General features: G+C 36.2%; 1 protein-coding gene across 2 annotated transcripts in view; it reads right to left on the minus strand.

Annotated features, from left to right (window-relative positions):
• PTPRZ1 (protein tyrosine phosphatase receptor type Z1) overlaps positions 1–24,642 on the minus strand; it is a 380,311-nt gene that overhangs the window by 156,856 nt on the left and 198,813 nt on the right. For both annotated transcript variants that reach the window (XM_053716675.1, XM_053716674.1), the window contains exons 9-10: positions 11,499–11,683; positions 10,586–10,712 (exon numbers count right to left, since the gene is read on the minus strand). In XM_053716675.1, coding sequence (XP_053572650.1) covers positions 10,586–10,712; positions 11,499–11,683 — 312 coding nt within the window. The remainder of the gene's footprint in view (positions 1–10,585; positions 10,713–11,498; positions 11,684–24,642) is intronic.

Consider the following 24,642-nt stretch of genomic DNA (forward strand, 5'->3'; position numbering starts at 1 on the left):
AATAAATTGCATTTACACTTTTGCTAAATTGAGGTGTGCTGAGTTCCTTTTTTTGTTATTTGTAGATGGTAGAATTGGAGGTTTTACTAAACTCTTGCACCCTAAATATATATACAATTTTTTATTTATTTTTTCGACAGTGGATAGAATGCTTTAGTGGTGCTGTGATTAACTATTTATTAAATAATGTGTGTGCACATGGGACAACGAAGCACTAAAATGTCATTTCAAGATGGATAGGGGGTGCTAAGGGGAGACAGTAAATTGTTGTGAGTAAACAGGGGGCAATCTTTCCAACTTTTATGTTCACATGTCCTCCAATACACCTATTTCATGGTCTGGTGTAACTAGGGTTAATAAGATAATCAACTTTTTTTTGAAGAAAACTAAAGAAGGTAATAAAAGCAATCTGTGTTCCGTGTTTCTACAGCATAAGAGAGCTGCAGAGTTTGGTAGGCCAGAATATTCTTACTTCAAATATGTTTGATGGGTCTCCTCTAACGATGCCATCAAATGTGGAAAATATATGCCATTTAAATTGCAAAATTAATGATATGGTTATCTCAAAGTTGCTAGGACTAAATTGCTATATTTATGATTAATTTTCTACGTTAATCAAAGCTTTTCACATAAATATGTATAAGGAATGGGCCACGAAAGTGGACTTTTGTTTAATTACTTCCTGTCTTAATGTCTCGCTGAGTTGAAAGATTATTGCCTACTGTTAAAAAAAGTACTCTTTCCTTTATGAAGATGACATTGCTTGTTTAATTTTTGACAACAAGAGTATCAAGCTTCACTTTATTATCTATATCACTATAGGACCAGGTACTTTGACTATATCATCCTAACATTACTATTCACAAGCATTTAGTGTATTGTTGTGGCCTGGGTTGACACTTTTCTGATGACTGCTCTGCTGGTACCATGAAGGTATATGCACGTCAGGCTCTGATGCATGCTGGTATTTAATTTATTTTTTAAACTAGGGGAGAAGAAAAATATTTTAGGGTGCTATTGTATTTTTCTTTTAGCTAGGTTTCTTCTTTTTTTTTCTTTTTTATCTTATTATTTTTTTTCTTTTTCTTCTTGCTTTACACCAAAAATGAAGATGGTGGCTTTTGGAGAGAATAAACCAAGTGATTGCCACAGTGATTGCCATTACCACCTCTCTTATTGATTCAGTACTGATGACGAAGACCTAATATGATTGAATGTATATTTTGTCATGTTAGTTCAATAAATGTGCCAGTAACAACTTTAAATATTTATTTTATAATAAAAATTTTAGGTATTAAAAATTGTATTCACCATAAATTAACATTATAAATATTGCATCAGTAAATTAACAATATGATGACAATATTTAAAGTTGTATTATATAAAGTTGCATGCTTTTTAGTGACCATATGACATTTATCCTGTAACTATTTAGAAACCTCTCATTACTTACCCTTAAAGGACAGTAAAAACCACAACATTTCTGTTGTGTTGCTATAGAATAACATATTATCGAAGTCTTAAAGGGACAGTCAAGTAAAAAAAAAACTTTCATGATTTAAATAGGGAATGTAATTTTAAACAACTTTCCAATTTACTTTTATCACCAATTTTTCGTTGTTCTCTTGGTATTCTTAGTTGAAATCTAATTCTAGGAGGTTCATATGCTAATTTCTTAGACCTTGAAGACTGCCTCTAATCTGAATGAATTTTGGCCACTAGAGGGCATTAGTTCATGTGTTTCATATAGATAAAATTGAGCTCATGCACGTGAAGTTACCCTGGAGTGAGCACTGATTGGCTAAAAAGCAAGTCTGTCAAAACAACTGAAATGAGGGGTCAGTTTGCAGAGGCTTATATACAAGGTAAACTCAGAGGTAAAAATTATATTAGTATAACTGTGTTGGTTATGCAAAACTGGGGAATGGGTAATAAAGGGATTATCTTTCCTTTTAAACAACAAAAATTCTGGTGTTGACTGTCCCTTTAATGTTTTGTAAAGCAAATAACATCCTTTTTATTACATTATTTTTTAATATAAAAAACTCCACCCAACCACAACTAGGCCCTGGTAATAATGTTAGTATAAAATAAATTTGTTTTGCAATTGTTATCTGATAAAGTCAACTAGGGACAAATATGTAGCATGATTAGCCTTGAGAAGTCAGCAGGGTGCAGTTTAAGTTCTGGGAATCAAGTTTTAGAGCAAAATTACATTAAAAATGAGCACAATAAATGATGAAAGTATATTGCAAAGTTGTTTCATTACACATAATTAAATATTTTATTTAATAATCTCACGGTGTTTCCTGCCCATTTAAGGTTAACACCTCTCAGAAAAAAAAATGCCAGCCATGCTATGTAGCACATATCTGTATAAATAATTATACAGGATAACTCAGAAACTAAAGCTACTAGGGCTGATTTTAAAGGGACATCAAACTGCTGTGCACAACTACAAAAGAATAGCAACTAAAACTACTCACTATGTTATTGCATTTAATCCTACTCCTGCAGCTTTTTTAAAATCAGTTTCCTGTGTAAATAGCTTAAAGGTGTCAAATAATGAAGCTCCGCCTCTTCATACTGGGCACCGCCATCTTGTAACTCAAGTATTCTCACAGTCAGAAGCAGTGCACACTCACAGATCAGTAATTTTGACCACTTTTTTTTTTACAGCTGTATCATTTACATTTACATTTAAATATATATTTTTTAAAAATCACTCAACAATAATATATAACAATGCAGCAGCTGCAAAAATGTACAGCTCCTGCTTAGTATCATGCACCCTAACCTGAAGCACTTTATACAGTTGTCAAAAAGTTGACAACCTCATTTATATGTAAATCAACACTGCCTCTGTCACAGTATATGAAAATACTTGAGCTCCATGATGGCGGGGCCCAGTGTGAAGAGGAGGAGCTTCAGTATATGGCACCTTTAAATAAAATACTTCATGCTGAATTTTCCTTTATTTGTCTGAAGCGTTCGCCGTGCTGAGCACCTCAGGCAGCCCACGGCAGAACGCTTTTTTTGCTGGGAGGTGACATTTCCACCTCTTAGCCAATAGCGTGCTAGCTATCCGGCATGGCACCAGCAAACGTCACCTCACAGCAAAATAGCGTTCTGCCGTGGGCTGCCTGAGGAGCTCAATGCGGTGAACGCTTCAGACAAATAAAGGAACCTTTAGCATGAAGTATTTTATACTTTATGACTGAAAGTTCTCTTTATTTATGCCATTGGTAAATCCTAGTGTTTCACAAATGCAAGGTTTACCTTTACTTTAAGCTATTAAAACAGGAAAACTGATTTAAAAAGAGCAGCTGGAACAGGATGGGATGCAATAACATAGTGAGCAGTTACTATTATTTTGTAGTTGGGCTCAGCAGTTTTATGTCCCTTGAAATGATCCTTTGTTTATAATTAGATTCCACTTAGAAGAAGTGTCATGATAACCTTTATTTGTATATTTATTAATTACTATGTACATGGACCTGAAGTTTAAAAATACCGGCAATGACTGTACAAATACTGGCAACTCTACTTGAGCAACCTATGATTGGGTGAATCTGACTCTGTGATACCTGAGGTTTTAAGAAAGAGATTCTAAGACTATTAAAAGTTGTCTTATCTCAGGGATTTTTTTTAATCTGTGCATTCACCTATTTATATGTATTTAAAAAAATCACACACCATAAAATGTAATTTAAAATATCAAATGTAAATGTTAGGAGTTCCATGTGCTAACCATAAATTGATTTGTTCTGTGGAAATATTGGTCTAATCTAGGGTAGAATAGAAAAAAAAATGCTCTGATTAATTTATAACCTCTAAAATGATTGCCTTTATATGTGCATTTTCACGTTGGTGTCACTTTAAAAATAAAGAAAAATACATATAAAAATATATCTTACCTGCCACATAGAATGATGCTGGATTTATCTGGAGTTCCAATCTTGAAAATTGTATATTATTTTTATACAAAGACATATATTTTTTAAAATTTTGGGAAAACACCTCTTTTCAGTAAGAGTGACTATGGGGTAAACCTGTTCATTTGTGCAAATAATATTTACATCATATAAATTAGTCAATAAATTAATTATTAATTATTTCTAAAGGTAAGATAATTTACAATAATAGAGTAATAAAATAAATCATTTTGATGTCAATTTTCCTAAAATAAAACCAAATTATATTTTAAAAAACTCCCCAAAATTACATTTATTAAAGTTTTTGAGTAACTGTAATTGTAAATGCTGCAGATATTAAATGTTTATCCTTATATATATGGTGATTAATAAAATATGTTTTTAATTAAAAATTCAATAAATAAGTCTGATATTTGTACATTGTATATATTCTCAAGAGCAGTGATACTCAACTTTCATTGCTTTGTGATTATTTGATGTATACTTTAAAAAATCATATTACAAAGGGTCTCGTCTAATGAAATTCTGTAAAATAGAAAAGTACTACTAAATATGTTGTAAGTTGAAGTTAAATGTAATGGGTACACTTTATTTTATTTGGGCAAATACGGTTATGTATTTGCAAAAATAATATAAAGTTTAAAATATATTACCAGAATGTTTACTAAATTATGTTAATCAGTTTGGAGGGTACAGTGCAGTTAAGTTATTCTCTCAGCTAACTCGGTTTATATTAACATATATAAAGTTATTTTAAACAACAAATAGTTCAAACTGAATTCACCCCAAAAAGTTTGTGTATTAAAAAAAATAAACTTTACAGTATTCTTTCAGTTATATTGCCCACATCCCATGTGTATACATACTAATAAACAGTTATATTCGATAAGGGTTTGGAACATTTTCATGATTCCATACACAAACAATTAATCAAACAGTTACTGTATTAGCATTTCATATTAAAACTTTGCTTTTAGAGAACACATATACAGTATTGCATGGGACAAGCATAAGACTATCCTACAAACTAGATAAGTTTATACTGTTAGGTAATATTGGGCAGACTTGCTAGGCCTATAGCTCTTTGTTTCTAAGTTTCTAAGTATTCTTACATATATAGTATATATGCCTTTAACACATATATGCCTTTAAGCGTATAAAACTTGTTTGTCTTTAAGAATAAACTACTTGTTTTTCACTCAGAGTCCTGTTCTAAGGAAGATGCTCTTTTCTAGAAAGAGGGGGATTTGACATTCTAGTGAGATAGTGCTAGGCACCAAACTAAGGTTGGTTCTGAAAATGTTTTGCTTATGGGTGTTATTGCCATAAGTTCATAATAAACATTGTTATTATTCTACTACACTCTTGTGCATCAGTTTCTCTTTTTAGATACTATAGGGAGACCTAGTTTGCACTTTCCCGGCACCAGGACAAAATATATGAGTTTGGTGTGATCGTTCTGTGAGCAAGGCACCTGGAGATCAGGTGGAAGTTTGTAAATGATAATTTATCATAAGGAAGGAGTCCAGTGAGTCCAATAAGTGCTTGGTTACATGCTCTAGGAGGACCATAAGTAATGGGCTATTATCTGTAAAGGTCCGGTGAGCGTTGAAGCAGTACAAGGTATGACTGTTTACTCATGGCAACGATCACTCTAGGAGGACATATTGTACACTCTGACAAGTATATCTGCCTGTTTTAGCTGGATGATGCAATGAACTATGAGATTAATCCTCAACAGCATTTGATATGGATTACATTCTCACCTATATAGAAGCACTATGGATATCAGATAATGACTGTGTTATTGTGTCTGTACAAACAAGCAAATATAGCTTATGAGTTAACCCATTTTACTTTTTGTGATCACTACCCAATTCCAATATTTTTTCAATAATTGGATTTTATGGCTGGAGTTATTGATCTATCCCTGGTGTATTTGGACTGTGACCCTCTTTTGTCTAAACCAATGCTGCATTGAGCTTAATATATAAATTAGATTTAGGTAGAATTGATGATGCTTTTGTACAGTATTTTAGTCACTATTTTCCATATCCTTGCTGTGTATCTATGTTGCAAAATTTATATTTTTTTAACAATGTAAGAATTATTAAATACGTTTTTTTCTGATGAAATATTGGGGTTATCGTTCTCAGATTTACTGATTTGATATCATACATGCTGACCTAGAAATAAGTATATGCTGGATAAGCTCTGCTATGTCATATATACTTATGGGTCGATTAATGGTTCTTTGAGCTGAGTTTTTAAGTATTATATATATATATATATATATATATATATATATATAAAATATATATATATATATATATATATATATATATATATATATATTTGTATGTGTGTTTGTTAGTATGCATGCTGGGTGTGTTTGTGTATGTATTCACTTATGTGTGTGTGTATGTATGCATTTGTGTGTTTGTATGGAAGCGTGTGTGTGTGTATTTATATGTGTGTGTGTTTGTGTGTATGTGTGTGTGTGTGTGTGTGTGTGTGTCTGTATGTGTGCACTAAAACTGAACAATATTACAGGTTATCTATATTGTGTTAACTTTTTGGGTGACACTGAAATGTCACATAATAAAAATGCGCACTGATTATAACAACAGCGAGTGCCTGATAAAGGGATAAAATTATATATAGTTATATACAGTTATTTTAAATTGTATTTGGATGTTTTACAGGTATAATGAAGAATAAAATCAAATCATATAACTTTAAAATGTAAAAAGTATTTATTTTTTTATTCATTTTGTCCCAATAATGTCTGTGTGAAATCTGTCTTATGGAACCTTCACAGATAATAGCATACAAGTTGAGAATCACTGCTTTTAAGATTACATACAACATTAGGCTACTGAAACTATATGTTGTAGCATTGATGAAGTGATAGAAAATTAGGTATTGTAGCAACTGGCACTAAAACTATATACCATGCTGGAAAGTCAACATACTATGGTTTTTGGAGCTTAAACAATTATCGCTTGAATCGTATGTTATGGACTACTTTGCAAATTAAATAAAAGAGCAATGGTTTATAAAATGATAACACAAAGACAACAGAAGAAAACATCATAATAAAAAACACAATAAAATGGCACATATAATAAAATTTCAAATAAATTAGCAGAAAATAAAATAACATGCATGAATGTAGTGAAGACCAATGAACATTATGGTAAAGTTTATGTCTGTATCATGCACTAAATATTCAAGTCAGTTACATACACATTGCCAAATATAATTCATGCCACTCACAAGCAATGTGATTAGTATTCATGTGATCATTCTTTACACAGGAATTTATTGAAAAGGTTAAGAAAGTCCCCATTCCGGTTATTTAATGCATTTATACTGTTTTATAAACCCGAAGATCCTATGCAATAATTTTGATTTTACTGTAATATAGTCGTTTTCAGTTTGAAAGCAAAACATTTACTTTAGGCAAATAATCTTATTTCTGATTTTTAAAGAAACAACCAAAGATATAAACAAATCAATCTTATTAATGAGTGTTGAGTATTATTTATGTCTTGTTTTGCAATCTGTACTCATTGCATAGGGCCTTGAAACATAACCAGATTTAAGGAGAAAGCAAGAAAAATATATACACGATATAAACTTTTTTTTCTTAATTTTACTACTATATGACATCTGGGATGTGTATGCAACCAATTATGACATAAGTCAACTACCATATATGGATTTTGTTTCTATATTTGTGTTATAAAACATAATAGCCACAAATCAAATGGTATCTGTGATATACAGACTAACCCAAAAATAACATTAATGGTTTTAATTACATAAACCAAGGACAAATGTATTAACACAAAAAATTATTTCATGTGATCGTTATTAAAGAAAATATGAAAAGCCGTTAAAAGGTTCTGCAAATATGAATTGTACATACACTAATAGAAAAACTTGTGTTTGGCTGATTTCAGTATTAATTATCCCAAAAAATCAATCAGCCACAATTACTATTGAAATTCAACTACAGAAGCTTTAGTATAACAGCACATAATTTTATAAGATTATATTATTATACAAAGTCCCTAAAAATAAGTATAATATGTGCAAAAGGGGCTGACGTCACTAAACTTTTGGTTACTTTGCCTTTCCATCGATCTGGCCTATTACTGGTTAGTAGATTGGTGTTTTAATTTATATAAACTCTTGTACCTGGAGCTCACACAGAGTTTCTCTTAAAGGGACACTGAACCCATTTTTTTTCTTTTATTATTCAGATAGAGCATGAAATTTTAAGCAACTTTCTAATTTACTCCTATTATCAATTTTTCTTTGTTCTCATGCTATCTTTATTTTAAAAGCAGGAATGTGAATCTTAGCAGCCAGCCCATTTTAGGTTCAGCACCATAGATAGCGCTTGCTTATTGGAGGCTTACATCTACCCACCAATAAGCAAGCATAACCCAGGTTCTCAACCAAAAATGGGCCGGCTCCTATGCATCACATTCCTGCTTTTTAAATAAAGATAGCAAGAGAAAGAAGAAAAATTGATAATAGGAGTAAATTAGAAAGTTGTTTAAAATGTTATGCTCTATCTGAATCATGAAAGAAAAAAATTGAGTTCAGTATCCCTTTAAGTCTCTGCGTATCAACTATAGTCATAAAATATTTCAATGTATAAAAATGTATGATTATCCTGAAGCCTACACTGTATCCAAGCAGCACAAGCTAATTTCTATAGTTACAATTTGATCTCAGCTATGTACTTGTTTTCCTTTACTACAGTGTGTCTACTGGTTTTCAATTTATCATATCTTTAACATAGTGTTCAGCACATTTAATTATAGTCAGCAATTGCAAAGAGCAATAATAAATACTTAAAGGGATAGTAAAGTCAAAATTAAACTTATATGGATTGGTTAGAACATGGCATTTTAAACAACTTTCCAATATTCTTCTACTACCAATTTTGCTTAGTTTACTTGGTATTCTTTGCTAAAGAGTAATCATATGTGAGCTCAGGAGCGTGCACGTGTCTTTAGCCATCTGGCAGCAGTGTTTGCAGAAATGTTACACATAGTTGCCAACACAGCTGTCATATAATGCTACAGGCACTCTATGAGAGTGCATAGTTTGCAACTATATATAACATTGTTTTAAGCATTTTTATCTGATGGCTATCGACATGTGCACGCTCCTGAGCTCATTGATGACGCTTTAACAAAGGATACCAAAAGAACTAAGCAAAATTGATAACAGAAGTAAATTGGAAAGTTGTTTAAAATTGCATAATCTATTGGACTCATGCAAGTTTAATTTTGACTTTACTGTCACTTTAAACAGACATGAAGCACAAAAGTTTTCTTTCATGAATCAGAAAAAAATTAAACTTTTTTTTAAAAAAGTTCCAATCTTGGGTTTCATGTCCCTTCAATGCAAATTCTAAAATATGTATATAAGATTAGCATCAGTTTTTAAGTGTATAATACGACTTTAAAACAATACATGAAATATCATGATTCAAAGGGACATTGAACATCTTGATATTGTACCATAAAATGTTTAATTATGTATAGTTAAAAAACAACAACTTTGTAATATACTGTTATATTTCCTGTTTAATGTCCCTTTAAGTGCATAAATGGTTATACAATTACACTACAGGAATTGTAATTTAATTAAAACCTTTGTTCTAGATTCAACATTTTCTTTTGTTCAATGGTATAATGATTCTTAGCTGCCACTTGAACCAAAAGTAGTAGCCAATTAATACCATGACATCCTTTAATAAAGAAAATATAGTTTGCAGTAAAATAAAAATATAATCCGTATCATATGTAAGAGTATAAAAAAAGTCTAGCATATTTTCATCATAAATTAAGATTCTACCAAAATTAAATACATATTTTAGATAAAAAAATATAATAAAAAATGACAATGAAATCACAAAATAGGCAACATTTATCTTAAATACAAAATGTGATTTTAAACTGCCCTTAATATCGATCCATTTGAATTCCAAACACGAATCTCCATATATCAAGCTAGGCATTTTTTTTTTTTAAGCCATTTCATTCCACAAGAATAATTGCTTTTTGAAGCAGGAAAAACACATGAACATTATAGATATTAGAAAATGATATAACAGCAAAACCCGAGTGAAACACACAAAAAAAAAAAAAAGGATATCTGTAAGAAATGGGAATATGAAAGGTTTTCAAGTAAATTGTTTTCACAAAGATTTTCTAAGAATATTCAAATAAATCCTTCAAACCTTTAAATGTGTTTATTGACATGGGAAATGGTCACGTGCTAGAACGTTAACATAGAAATATGAATCCAAAGAAGCAAAAAATCATTTTCAACTGTTTCAATGTGTAAAATTAGAAAACGCAAAAACCTATGTGAAAGGCTATTGTTTTTGTTTGTGATGCATTAAAATACCAGTTACAAAATGTTGACATACAAAATATAGGAGACAGTATAGTGCCATAAATGTATTAAAAAAATAGAAAAAAATATTAAACTTGATAAATGAGCAATAACATGACTTTCAAATGCATGAATTTGTTGAAAGTCATGTAATGGATGTCCCTTTGGAATTCTGATAGATTAAAATTGAGGCCCATTGAGATAAAGTCATTATAATCACATACCTGTGCCATCCATTGTCATTTCAACAATCACTTGGTCACTTCGTTTTCCATAAAGGCCATTTGTGCACATAGCCACTACTTGTACAACATAACTTGCATTAGGCACCAAATGATGTAAAATAGCACCCTAAAATAGATACCAAGTACATTTCAAAATCAGTACAGTCCCATACAGTTATTTCAATTGTTTGTGTCTGGAAATACTGTGTACATATGCAGGTTATTATGAATAATTGTAGCTTTTTAAATACTTTTTTTTATAGATATAACTGAATATAGTATCAGAAAGGAATTACATTATGGATTCAAGCCAAACTTGTAAATATTATTCAGATTTATCTAGTAATTTCTAAGTTGTAAAAAAGTTTTAATTATGTAGGAAAATAAATGTTGCCATGTTGCCTTTTGCAAAATCTATTAAATTTATTTATTTAAATGAATGTACTATAACACTTCTACCAAATCTTCTCATTTGGAACCACAACAGTTCCTTGAACAATAACAAATTGTGCAGGTTAGTTTTTTGTTTGTATATAGCCATTGCATAATCAACAAATACATAAAAGGCAATGGGATATGTGTTACACTAAATTTTAAATGAGCAATAGATTTTCTGACAAATTTCAAAATTACCCTGCACCTGTGTCATGTGACAGGCATCAGCAAATCACAGACTCATATACATGTACACTGTGTATACAATGTGTACAATTAGATAATGGAAGTATATTGGATTTTTTAAAATTGTATGTTCTATTTCAGTCAGGAAAGTTCAATGTTGACTTTAGTGTGCCGTTAACTATGTAATATTCAATTAATGCAAACTCTGTCTATTAAATGAAATGAAAAAGTGTGCATGTTTGCAGAGGTTGTTCTATGTGACTATGGTATACATTAAAGAGATCACATTTACCAAGTCCTGATACCCATCTGTCAGAAATTGATGTTTTGATTGGTCCTCTCCTTCCAGTCTTTGATAGTAGACCATGTATCTCTCGATCATTGCATCATAAACAACCCGAGGTCTCTTCCACATTATTAGAAGACTTGTGATATTCTTAGAATCAGCCTGAACATCTTCTGGTTCTGAACTGCAAACTAATTGTAAACAGACACAATTAATTGGACATATATGCTACATAAGATTCAAGGAGAGTCTACCGACAGTTAAACCAATTGTAAAATAATCACAATATATCTGGGATAATGTGAGAGGTGGGTGAAATATTGAAAAGTGACAGAAATGTTGTGTTGAAATCATGTACTATAATGCATATATTAAATGGACTGTGATGTCAAGATTACACTTTTGTGATTCAGATAGAGCATGAAATTGTAATCAACTTTTAATTTGACTTCTGTTATCAAATTTGCTTCGACAATGCAAGTTTGGTTATAGACGTAAATTAGAAAGTTGTTCAAATCTGCATGCACTATCTTAACCATTAGTGATTAATGTGAACCTTAAAGGGACACTGTACCCAATTTTTTTCTTTCATGATTCAGATAGAGCATGCAATTTTAAGCATCTTTCTAATTTACTCCTATTGTCAAATTTTTGTTATTCACTTGGTATTTTTATTTGAAAAGCAAGAATTTAAGTTTAGATGCCGGCCCATTTTTGGTGAACAACCTGGGTTGTCCTTGCTGATTGGACAGCACCAATAAACAAGTGCTGTCCATGGTTCTGAACCACAAATTGGCTGACTCCTTAGCTTAGATGTCTTCTTTTTCAAATAAAGAAAGCAAGAGAACGAAGAAAAATTGATAATAGGAGTAAATTAGAAAGTTGCTTAAAATTGTCTGCTCTATATGAATCACAAAAGAAAAAAATTGGGTTCAGTGTCCCTTTAAATATATTTGTATTATATATCTGTACTTTGGTGTGCACAAAGTAATTTTTTTAATCCATTACATTTTTAATCCATTAGTTATCATAAACTATAAAGCAAAGTTTTGGTTTTGTTTTGTGAATGAAAATAGCAACAAATTACAAAAAACGCAGCACACAAGGTCTACCAGGATACAAGGAGATTTCTGGGTAGGCTGCAGCAGCTGGGGATGGCCAGCTACAATTGAAGGGGGGGGGGGTGCAGCTGTATCACTACTATGTTGTCCTTTGAACTATATGCATTAAAGTGCCATAAAACATGTTGAGATCTGTGCATATCCTAAAAGGACTAATTAAGTAAAAAATTGTTTGCATTAAAAAAATGTTTAAAAATTTCTGGCAAGTATTTAAAAACAATTTTAATAAATAAGCACAGTTAGTTACATAGCTATGCTGTCTGGATTAGACTGATCCCCCCCCCCCCCCCCCTTATCAGTGTTTAGCATCAGAAACACAGGTATTGTATTTAAACTGAGTTCACAGCAGCTTATTTGCTTCTAGGGATGCTCCAGCAGATGAGTGTTAAAGTCTGCATTCTACCAAATCAAGGTGGATATAGAAGGAATTGTGTGGAGGGAGATAGAGCTGTACAATTCAGTATACATTTGCAGGTAAAGTAATTTAAAGTACATATTATTATATTTTGTCTCTATCGCAACTTGTTTTATGTTCCTTGAAGTTCACACAGTATTTCCATTTACTGTATATTTTATTTCCTAGACCATGTACTATTTTATTAGACCTTTTTTTCTAATGTCTAGTCCAGTCACACTGTGAGACAGAGTGATACACTGTTTTGAGTGTCTTGTCCAGATCTCACTATAGACAATCATTTTCACACTGAGGAATGGATGAAATCAGGTGTGTGGGGTTCCTGTATAACAACGTGACATTTTTTTTTATTACAAACTAATATAATTTAATTCTGAAAAAAATATTGGGTGAAAGAGTATACCAGTAATTCCCATGAGCAAATGCAGCAAGTGCATTCTACAGACTCAATGGAAAATAGGGCTGGATCTCCAAATTTTTCCATACTGGGAAAAGGGCTGCTTTTTATTCCCAGACATAATTGACATAATTTCCACAACTTCACTACAAAGATTAATAAAATATAACGAACATAATATACAGGTGCTTACTGTATGTAAATTGCATTTTATGTGAAATAAAGTATTTGAGAAATGTAATGCTAACTTTTCAAAGTATACTGTGCTTAAAGAGAAATCAGATAGTTAACTAGATTTGGTAAGAATTCAGAAAATGTTCCAGTGGATCTTAACATTTATATGCTTGATGGTTTAGGATTTAATAGATTAAATAGTAGTATTTGTTGCTGGCAGCCTAAGGGTTAAATCACATATACCTTAAAGAATAAGATATTTCATACAGGTTTTAGCCTATCAAATGTAGAGGTTGTGCATGGTTCTACCATCACCAATCATTAATGCTTCATTTACTTTATTGTAAGAAATGTCACATAATCTAGATGGTAAATTCCCACGGGAATAGGGCCCTCAATTCCCCCTGTATTTGTCTGTAAAATTTTTGTCTTTTATTGTATTGTTTCTTCGTTGTACTTTTATCCTTGTACCCATGGGAGCGCTCGGAATCTGTTGGCGCTTTACAAATACAGAATAATAATAATAATTATAACATACAATATTGTTAACAAAGCCTAGATGAGCCAGAGAAGTCAGGAGAGAAAATGCATACATAGAATATTAAACTCAAATTTCCAGATAAATGCATTAGCGCTGTGGAATCTGTTGGCGCTCTACAAATAACCGATAATAATAATAATGTGAGAGCAAAATGTATTTTGAATTGTTCTTGCAGTGGAATTATATTATTCAAATGTAACTTGTGTAACTTTGCTTTTTGTACACTTGAGGGAGCTCTAGGCTAAGAATTTAACAATTGTTATCACCTGATAGCACAATGAGCAGAATATTTTCACTACAACTTCTATTAAAATAATCAGCCAGAGTGTTGGGATACCCTACTGTATTACAGCTCTTTACCAGGAATCTTATCTAGAACTAATGGCAAAAACTTTCTTATGACATCTAAGAAACACATTGTTTACACAGAGTACAACAATATTAGTGCTAGTGTGTGTTACTATCAATCAAGCACAATCAATAGTCTTTCTATTTTTACTCTCATATTACAAGCCACATTTATTTTTTATAGCTCAATCAATCTTTACTAGCATATGTATGTTGGATAGCGTGACTACACTAGATCCCTTACATAATAAACTTCTATGGGACGGATAGTACAATTAATGTCAGACATTGCTGGAACACTAAGTCACTGAATCATTAAATTGTTGGTGCACTAATAGCAGAGTTCTTCATGTAGTTCTGTGCTGCACTGTTAACTCCTTTGGAATAGGTACTACATCAAAGAGTACTTTACCTTGTGTATCTGGTTGGCGTAGTACATACATCCAGCCTTCTTGCTCATGCTGCAGTCCCTGCTGTCAGCTTTGACAGCGAACACTGCAGCCAGAGGCAGAAAGCATCTACCTTCATATGGTAAGAAGACTGCAGCCAGAGGGAGAGGGCATCTACCTTCATATGGTAAGAAGACTGCAGCCAGAGGCAGAGAGCATCTAACTTCATATGGTAAGAAGACCTCAGCCAGAGGGAGAGGGCATTTAACTTCATATGGTAAGAAGACTGCAGCCAGAGGCAGAGGGCATTTACCTTCATATAGTAAGAAGACAGCAGCCAGAGGCAGAGAGCATCTACCTTCATATGGTAAGAAGACTGTAGCCAGAGGCAGAGGGCATCTGCCTTTATATGGTAAGAAGACTGCAGCCAGAGGGAGAGGGCATCTAACTTCATATGGTAAGAAGACTGCAGCCAGAGGGAGAGGGAATCTACCTTCATATGGTAAGAAGACTGCAGCCAGAGGGAGAGGGCATCTAACTTCATATGGTAAGAAGACTGTAGCCAGAGGCAGAGGGCATCTACCTTCATATGGTAAGAAGACTGCAGCCAGAGGGAGAGGGCATCTAACTTCATATGGTAAGAAGACTGCAGCCAGAGGGAGAGGGGATCTACCTTCATATGGTAAGAAGACTGCAGCCAGAGGGAGAGGGCATCTCACTTCATATGGTAAGAAGACTGCAGCCAGAGGGAGAGGGCATCTAACTTCATATGGTAAGAAGACTGCAGCCAGAGGCAGACAGCATCTACCTTCACTTGGTAAGAAGACTGCAGCCAGAGGCAGATGGCATCTACCTTCATATGGTAAGAAGACTGCAGCCAGAGGCAGACGGCATCTACCATCATACAGTAAGAAGACTGCAGCCAGAGGCAGAGACCATCTACCTTTATATGTTAAGAAGACTGCAGCAAGAGGTAAACATCATGTACCTTCATATGGTAAGAAGACTGCAGCCAGAGGCAGACAGCATCTACCATCATACAGTAAGAAGACTGCAGCCAGAGGCAGAGAGCATCTACCTTCATATGTTAAGAACACTGCAGCAAGAGGTAAACAGCATTTACCTTCATATGGTAAGAAGACTGCAGCCAGAGGCAGACAATATCTACCTTAATATGGTAAGAAGACTGCAACTAGAGACAGATGGCATCTACCTTCATATGGTAAGAAGACTGCAGCCAGAGGCAGATGACATCTACTTTCATACGGTAAGAAGACTGCAGCCAGAGGCAAGCGGCATCCACCTTCATATGGTAAGAAGACTTCAGCCAGAGGCAGAGAGCATCTATCTTCATATGGTAAGAAGACTGCAGACAGAGGCAGACTGCATCTACCTTCATATGGTAAGACGACTGCAGCCAGAGGAAGAGGGCATCTACCGTCAAATGGTAAGAAGACTGCAGCCAGAGGCAGAGAGCATCTACCTTCATATGGTAAGAAGACTGCAGACAGAGCAGACTGCATCTACCTTCATATAGTAAGAAGACTGCAGCCAGAGGAAGAGGGCATCTACCGTCAAATGGTAAGAAGACTGCAGCCAGAGTCAGAGAGCATCTACCTTCATATGGTAAGAAGACTGCAGTCAGAGGCAGATGGCCTCTACCTTCATAGGGTAAGAAGACTGCAGCCAGAGGCAGACGGCATCTACCCTCATATGGTAAGAAGACTGGAGCCAGAGGAAGAGGGCATCTACCGTCATATGGTAAGAAAACTGCAACCAGAGGCAGATGTCATCTACCTTCATACAGTAAGAAGAGTGCAGCCAGAGGCAGACGGCATCTACCTTCATATGGTAAGAAGACTGCAGCCAGAGGCAGAGGGCATCTACCTTCATATGGTAAGAAGACTGCAGCCAGAGACAGAGGGCATCTACCTTCATATGGTAAGAAGACTGTAGCCAGAGGCAGACAGCATTCACCTTCATATGTTAAGAAGACTACAGCCAGAGGCAGAGGGCATCTACCTTCATATGGTAAGAAGACTGCAGCCAGAGGCAGAGGGCATCTACCTTCATATGGTAAGAAGACTGCAGCCAGAGGCAGAGGGTGTCTACCTTCATATGGTAAGAAGACTGCAGCCAGAGGCAGAGGGTATCTACCTTCATATGGTAAGAAGACTGTAGCCAGAGGCAGACAGCATCTACCTTCATATGATAAGAAGACTGTAGCCAGAGGCAGAGGGCATCTACTTTCATATGGTAAGAAGTCTGTATCCAGAGGCAGATGGCATCTACCTTTATATGGTAAGAAGACTCAAGCCAGAGGAAAAGGGCATCTACCATCATATGGTAAGAAGACTGCAGCCAGAGGCAGAGAGCATCTACCTTCATATGGTAAGAAGACTGCAGCCAGAGGCAGATGGCATCTACGTTCATATGGTAAGAAGACTGCAGCCAGAGGAAGAGGGCATCTACTTTCATATGGTAAGAAGTCTGTATCCAGAGGCAGATGGCATCTACCTTTATATGGTAAGAAGACTCAAGCCAGAGGAAAAGGGCATCTACCATCATATGGTAAGAAGACTGCAGCCAGAGGCAGAGAGCATCTACCTTCATATGGTAAGAAGACTGCAGCCAGAGGCAGATGGCATCTACGTTCATATGATAAGAAGACTGTAGCCAGAGGCAGACGGCATCTACTTTCATATGGTAAGAAGTCTGTATCCAGAGGCAGATGGCATCTACCTTTATATGGTAAGAAGACTCAAGCCAGAGGAAAAGGGCATCTACCATCATATGGTAAGAAGACTGCAGCCAGAGGCAGAGAGCATCTACCTTCATATGGTAAGAAGACTGCAGCCAGAGGCAGATGGCATCTACGTTCATATGGTAAGAAGACTGCAGCCAGAGGAAGAGGGCATCTACTTTCATTTGGTAAGAAGTCTGTATCCAGAGGCAGATGGCATCTACCTTTATATGGTAAGAAGACTCAAGCCAGAGGAAAAGGGCATCTACCATCATATGGTAAGAAGACTGCAGCCAGAGGCAGAGAGCATCTACCTTCATATGGTAAGAAGACTGCAGCCAGAGGCAGATGGCATCTACCTTCATATGATAAGAAGACTGTAGCCAGAGGCAGAGGGCATCTACTTTCATATGGTAAGAAGTCTGTATCCAGAGGCAGATGGCATCTACCTTTATATGGTAAGAAGACTCAAGCCAGAGGAAAAGGGCATCTACCATCATATGGTAAGAAGACTGCAGCCAGAGGCAGAGAGCATCTACCTTCATATGGTAAGAAGACTGCAGCCAGAGGCAGATGGCATCTACGTTCATATGATAAGAAGACTGTAGCCAGAGGCAGACGGCATCTACTTTCATATGGTAAGAAGTCTGTATCCAGAGGCAGATGGCATCTACCTTTATATGGTAAGAAGACTCAAGCCAGAGGAAAAGGGCATCTACCATCATATGGTAAGAAGACTGCAGCCAGAGGCAGAGAGCATCTACCTTCATATGGTAAGAAGACTGCAGCCAGAGGCAGATGGCATCTACGTTCATATGGTAAGAAGACTGCAGCCAGAGGAAGAGGGCATCTACCATCATATGGTAAGAAGACTGCAGCCAGAGGCAGATAGCATATCTACCTTCATATGGTAAGAAGACTGCAGCCAGAGGCAGGCAGCATCTACCTTCATATGGTAAGAAGACTGCATACAGAGGCAGACGGCATCTACATTCATATGGTAAGAAGACTGCAGTCAGAGGGCATCTACCTTTATATGGTAAGAATACTGTAGCCAGAGGCAGACTGTATCTACCTTCATATGGTAAGAAGACTGCTGCCAGAGACTGACGGCATCTACTTTCATACAGTAAGGAGACTGCAGCCAGAGGCAGACAGCATCTACCTTTATACAGTAAGAAGACTGCAGCCAGAGGCAGACGGCATCTACCATCATATGGTAAGAAGACTGTAGCCAGAGGCAGATGCCATCTACCTTCAAATGGTAAGAAGACTGCAGCCAGAGGCAAGTGACATCTACCTTCATATGGTAAGAAGACTGCATCTAGAGGCAGACAGCATCTACATTCATATGGTAAGAAGACTGCAGCCAGAGGCAGACAGCATCTACCTACATATGGTAAGAAGACTGCAGCCAGAGGGCATCTATCTTCATATGGTAAGAAGACTGCAGACAGAGGTAGATATCATCTACCTTCATTATGGTAAGAAGACTGCAGCCAAAGGAAGAGGGCATCTACCTTCATATGGTAAGAAGACTGCAGCCAGAGGCAGACAGCATCTACCTTCATATGGTATGAAGGTAGATGGCGGAGACCATTGGGAGGGGGAGTGCTAGAGAGCTGTAAGGGAGTGATCAGGGAGGTGGGAGGGTATATGAGAGATCCCTACAATAATAATAAAAAATAATAATTAAAAAAAGCACTAAAACTGCATACTGGCAGAATGTCTGCCAGTACCTAAGATTGTGGGGTGGTGAACAGTGGGGGTGAGGAAGGGAAGAAAGCTGTTTGGGAGGAAACAGGTACAGTAGGTATCAGGGTGTGGGAGGGTAATATCTACACTACAGCTGAAATTAAACTTACAAACTACAGGAATAACTTCTGGGAATATTAAAAGTGTGATGCGCAGCTGCGATTTATGAACAAGCAGACCCAAGAGAAGCTTTTACAACCATTTGCTTTATGACTGAACAAGCAACTAGATTCAAAAATTGTGAACTGGGTGGAATGGGGGCTGTTACTAGTGGTGTTCCTCAGGGGTCAGTTCTGGGGCCTGTTTTGTTTAACATATTTATCTGTGATATCGGCAAAGGGCTACAGGGGAAAGTATGTCTGTTTGCAGATGATACAAACATTTGTAACAGAGTGGATGTTCCAGGGGGGTAGACAAAATGAGAAGTGATATACAACAATTCGAGGATTGGACAAACGACTGGGATCTAAAGTTTAACACAGCAAAGTGTAAAATAATGCATCTAGGGAAGAAAAATCCAAATGTTAATTACAGACTCAATGACACTTTACTGACTGTTACAGATGAGGAACAGGACTTGGGAATTGTTATTTCAGATGATTTAAAACTTAGTAAACAATGTAGTAATGAAGCGAGTAAGGCTAGCAGAATGCTTGGATGTATTGGTAGAGGTATTTGCAGCAGAAATAGTAAGGTTCTTATGCCACTTTATAGATCATTAGTTAGGCCTCATCTTGAGTATTGTGTGCAGTTCTGGAGGCCATATCTTCAGAAGGATATTAACAAACTTGAATCTGTGCAAAGGAGGGCTACAAAAATGGTACATGGTCTAAAAAAGTAAAACTTACCAGGATAGGCTCAATGACCTAAATATGTATAGCTTAGAGGAGAGAAGGGAAAGAGGTGATATGATATCAACTTTCAAGTACGTTAAAGGGCTTAGTAAAACTGAGGCTGTGGGTTTTTTACATTAAGAAAAATTTCAAGAACAAGGGGTCATGAGCTCAAGCTAAAGGGTAGTAGATTTAGGAGTAATTTGAGGAAGCACTACTTTACAGAAAGAGTGATTGATTTATGGAATAAACTTCCTCAAGAGGTAGTAGCAACAAACACTGTGGGGGACTTTAAAAATGCATGGGACAAGCATAAGGCTATCCTACAAACTAGATAAGTTTATACTGTCAGGTAATATCGGGCAGACTTGCTGGGCCTATGGCTCTTATCTGCCGTCAATATCTATGTTTCTATGTGCCGCTTAGGACCCGCTGTGCACTGCCTGAGCGGAACCTGATACTAATCCAATCAGCAGTTCTAATTGCACATCTGAGTTGTGGGACGAGTAATGCTGATTGGTTCAACGGCGGGTTCCGCTCAGGACCAGCAGTGCTCTGTGGGTCCAAAGCAGTATTTCTACTGTGTGTTTAATCCCTTTGCCGGGGTAAAACACACAGTGGCATAGGGTCTATAGTAGTAAAATGACATGCCCTAACAAATTAGAGCATGTCATTTTTCTACTACTTTGGCCCTTTAAAATATAGGGTGCACTAAAAAAGTTTCAGATGCATTAAGTTGCTCTCGTTAAGATTTGTAACTTTCCACTTACAATACCAGATTGTGTTATTCTTAGTGTGAGACCGGGTACAAGATAACACTCTCTGTGCTATCAATTAGACTCCACTTGTAATCTAGTACATTGTGTAATACAGTGTAATAGTACATATCTTTTCTAACTCCACAATAGCTATATTACTTAATTACTGTAATAGAGATAACAGGATACTTGAGGGGGATCACCATGATATGCAAAATAGGTTAAGGATGTCACATGAAGCTCATAAGTTCTTAAAGGGACACTCAAAATCAAAAACAACTTTCCAATTTACTTCTATTAACAAAATTTGCTCATTCTTTTTATATTTACACTGTTTGAGTCACCAGCTCCTGCTGGTCCTTTGTAAAAGTCACATTGGCGAAACGCGTCAGTGGCATTCTTGCTTCTCTTTTTTTAAACTTTCAAATGTATTTCTCTTTAATAACTTAGAATGAGGGCTATTTAAAGGGGGTAATATTTAACTCCCTTCCTTACTCAAAAAACCTACAAAAATACTTATTCATTCCCTCATTTTGTCACGCATTGATTATTGCAATCTACTTCTAAATGGCCTTCCAAAACACTACCTCTCCTCCCTCCAATTTATTATGAATGCTTCTGCTAGACTCATCCACTAAGTAGCCGATCTACATGAGCTGCTCCACTCTGCCAGTCTCTACACTGGCTCCCCATACACTCCAGAAATTAACCTTAACTTACAAAGCACTCAACAGTCTATCTCCCAACTACAGTATATTTCCTCTCTCATCGTGAAATATTCCCAATCCCGTCCTCTTCGATCAACCTCTAACCTACGTCTCTCCACTCCTGTTATCTCTACGTCCCACTCCCACTCCCGCCTCCAAGACTTTGCACGTGCTGCTCCTGTCCTCTGGAACTCTCTACCCTGCTCCATAAGACTGTCTCCTACCTTGTATAGCTTCAGAGGGTCCTTGAAAACCCACTTACCATCTCTCCTCCATCTCTCATCCTAACCAAACTAATACATGAACTGGCTGACTCACTGCTGTAACTACAACCGAAGTGACAAGCTACCCCAACCTTATGTCTCTGCACTCTAAACCTGTAGACTGTGATCTCTCCAGAGCAGGGCCCTCTTCCTCCTGTACTGGATTTGTTTAGTTTTGTTATGTTTTGTGTTTTATCACAAATCCTTGTCATTGTATAACCCTATCACTGTACCTAGCACTACGAAATTTGGCGGCGCTATACAATAAATGATAATAATAATAATAATAACTCAATAATTGAACCAACGAATCCTTCTAGATATAATAATTTAAAGCCTATTAAAGTATATAGAAGAATATGGCTGCAATAATGTTATTCATGGGTTTTTTTTTTTTTTTTAAATTATCCAATATAATTAATATTGACCACTTGATACATTATTCATATTTGGTACTCATTCTTTGAGAATTCATTTGTGTTTTTTTAAAGTGTTCCAAATTTTTATCAAATGTTTTAATAAAGGTTAAATTTTAATTTCCTTTCATGGAGGAGATATTTGTCAAATATAGAAAGACATAATGAGCGCTAATAATGTACTCTTTATTTCAGTAATTTACTAAATTTATTTAGATATCATCTCCTACTGAACATGTGCAAGAATTCATAAAATATACGTATATGAATTTGTGATTGGCTGAAAGCTGTCACATGATACAGAAGAAGTGGAAATAGACATAACTTTGAAATTTGTCAGAAAAAAAATCTGCTACTCATTTGGGGCGCGATCCAATATACGCGTAGATTTCGGCGCAAGCGAGGGAACCCGAGCCACCCGTAATTTCACCTCGCAACTCGACCTATCCAATATACTGCGCCATCAGATGCTAAACTGGCGTAAGTAGGAAAAACCTGCGATCAACTAAAATGTGCGCAAATACACATTTTAGTTGTCGCAAGTTCACGTAAAGTCTCAATAAAGTGTAGTTTTATGCAAATTAGGCTACCAATTGTAAAAAACAACGGCCAGTTCTAAAAGATGCGCCACGTATTACGCCATTCAAAATTCATACATAAACTCATGCGCAACGGCCATTTTCTTTAGTGTGTTTGGTTGGTTCTTGGAGCTTAGAGATTAGTGGTAAGAGTAGTGAGAGAGGAGCATTTCATTAAGTTAGTTAGGTCGGATTGTTGGATTGGTAAGCCTATACATTTACTTACACTTTTTTTTACATATTGCACACATTTTGCATACACACATATACAAAATACACAACACTTTTTTTTTCTAACACCTCACACATTTTATTTATCTTTTACAGTGTGATAGGCTGAGTGTTTGGTTGTGATTGTGTGTGATTGAAGTGGGAGTGAGTGTGAGTGTGTGAGTGTGTGTAGTTTGAGGATGACAGGGAGAGCTAGGGCGGGGGGGGAGGAGGGAAGGGGAGTTGCAGGGAGAGGATTATGGACAGGAGGAGCAGCAGGGTCCCCGTCAGGGAGTGAGTGGAGTGGGGAGAGGGAGAGCTAGAAGGGAGGATGGGAGTGGGGCTGACCCAAGGCCAGGCACACTCAGAAGAGGGATAGAGGGTGCACATGGGGATAGAAGGGGGGAGGAGGGAGAGGATAGGGAGGAACCCACACCAGGGACATCCCAGGGAGGGAGCCAGGCGGCCTAGGACGAGGAGCGCATGAGGTGCCCCAATTTCTCTTTTGCAGAAAACCTTGCGCTAGTCCAGGCCGTCCTGGAGAACCACACCGCCCTCTTTGGCCAAGAGAAGGGCAAAAGAGTTGCCCGAAGGCGGAAAGATGCATGGCTGAAGGTCGAGGAGGCAGTCAATGGCGTGGCCCAGCAGAGGAGGAATGTGGATGGGCTCAAGAAAAGGTGGAATGACTGCAAGAGGCGGGTCAAGGAGAAAATGGGCCAAGAAGCCATGCAGCAAAGGGGAACAGGCGGTGGTCCTCACCAGGAGGCGGAATATAATGAGTGGCAGGAGCTCATTCGCAGGTCCCTGAGCGTCACAGCAGTCCGTGGACTTCCAGGGGCTGGTGACTCAGGGACTGAAACATCAGCACAGCATGCTGGTGAGTAACATCCCACACACCAGTATTATATGTATTTGAGATATAACATCCTTTAATGTCACACATTTATGTACACAATGAGGAGCATGGTATTTGGCCTACTAGCAAAAACATCTACAATTAGATTTCACATTAAAGGGACATTAAACCAAAGCTTTTTATGTCATTATTCAGATAGAGAATACAGTTTTAAACAACATCCCAATTTACTTCTATTATGTAATTTGCTTCATTATTTTGTTATTCTTTGTTTATTAAATATCAATGCACATGGGTGAGCCAATCACATGAGGCATTGATGTGCAGCCACCAATCAGCAGCTTCTGAGCCTATCTAGATATGCTTTTCAGCTAAGAATATCAAGAGAATGAAGCAAATTAGGTAATGGAAGTAAATTACAAAGTTGTTTAAAATTGCCTGCTCTAGCTGAATCATGAAAGAATAAAAATGGGTTTAATGTCCATTTAATGCTACTTAACACATTGAAATTCATGATATGAGGTGGAATATTGAAATACTAACATGTCTCGGAGTAACACAGGCCACAAGCCACATGTAGAGTTTTCAGTAAATGGACACTATAGCCATCACAATACTTTTAGCTCAAGAAAGCACGTTATGTGCC

This window comes from Bombina bombina, chromosome 6, assembly GCF_027579735.1.
Source record: "Bombina bombina isolate aBomBom1 chromosome 6, aBomBom1.pri, whole genome shotgun sequence".
NCBI classification, from domain to species: domain Eukaryota; kingdom Metazoa; phylum Chordata; class Amphibia; order Anura; family Bombinatoridae; genus Bombina; species Bombina bombina.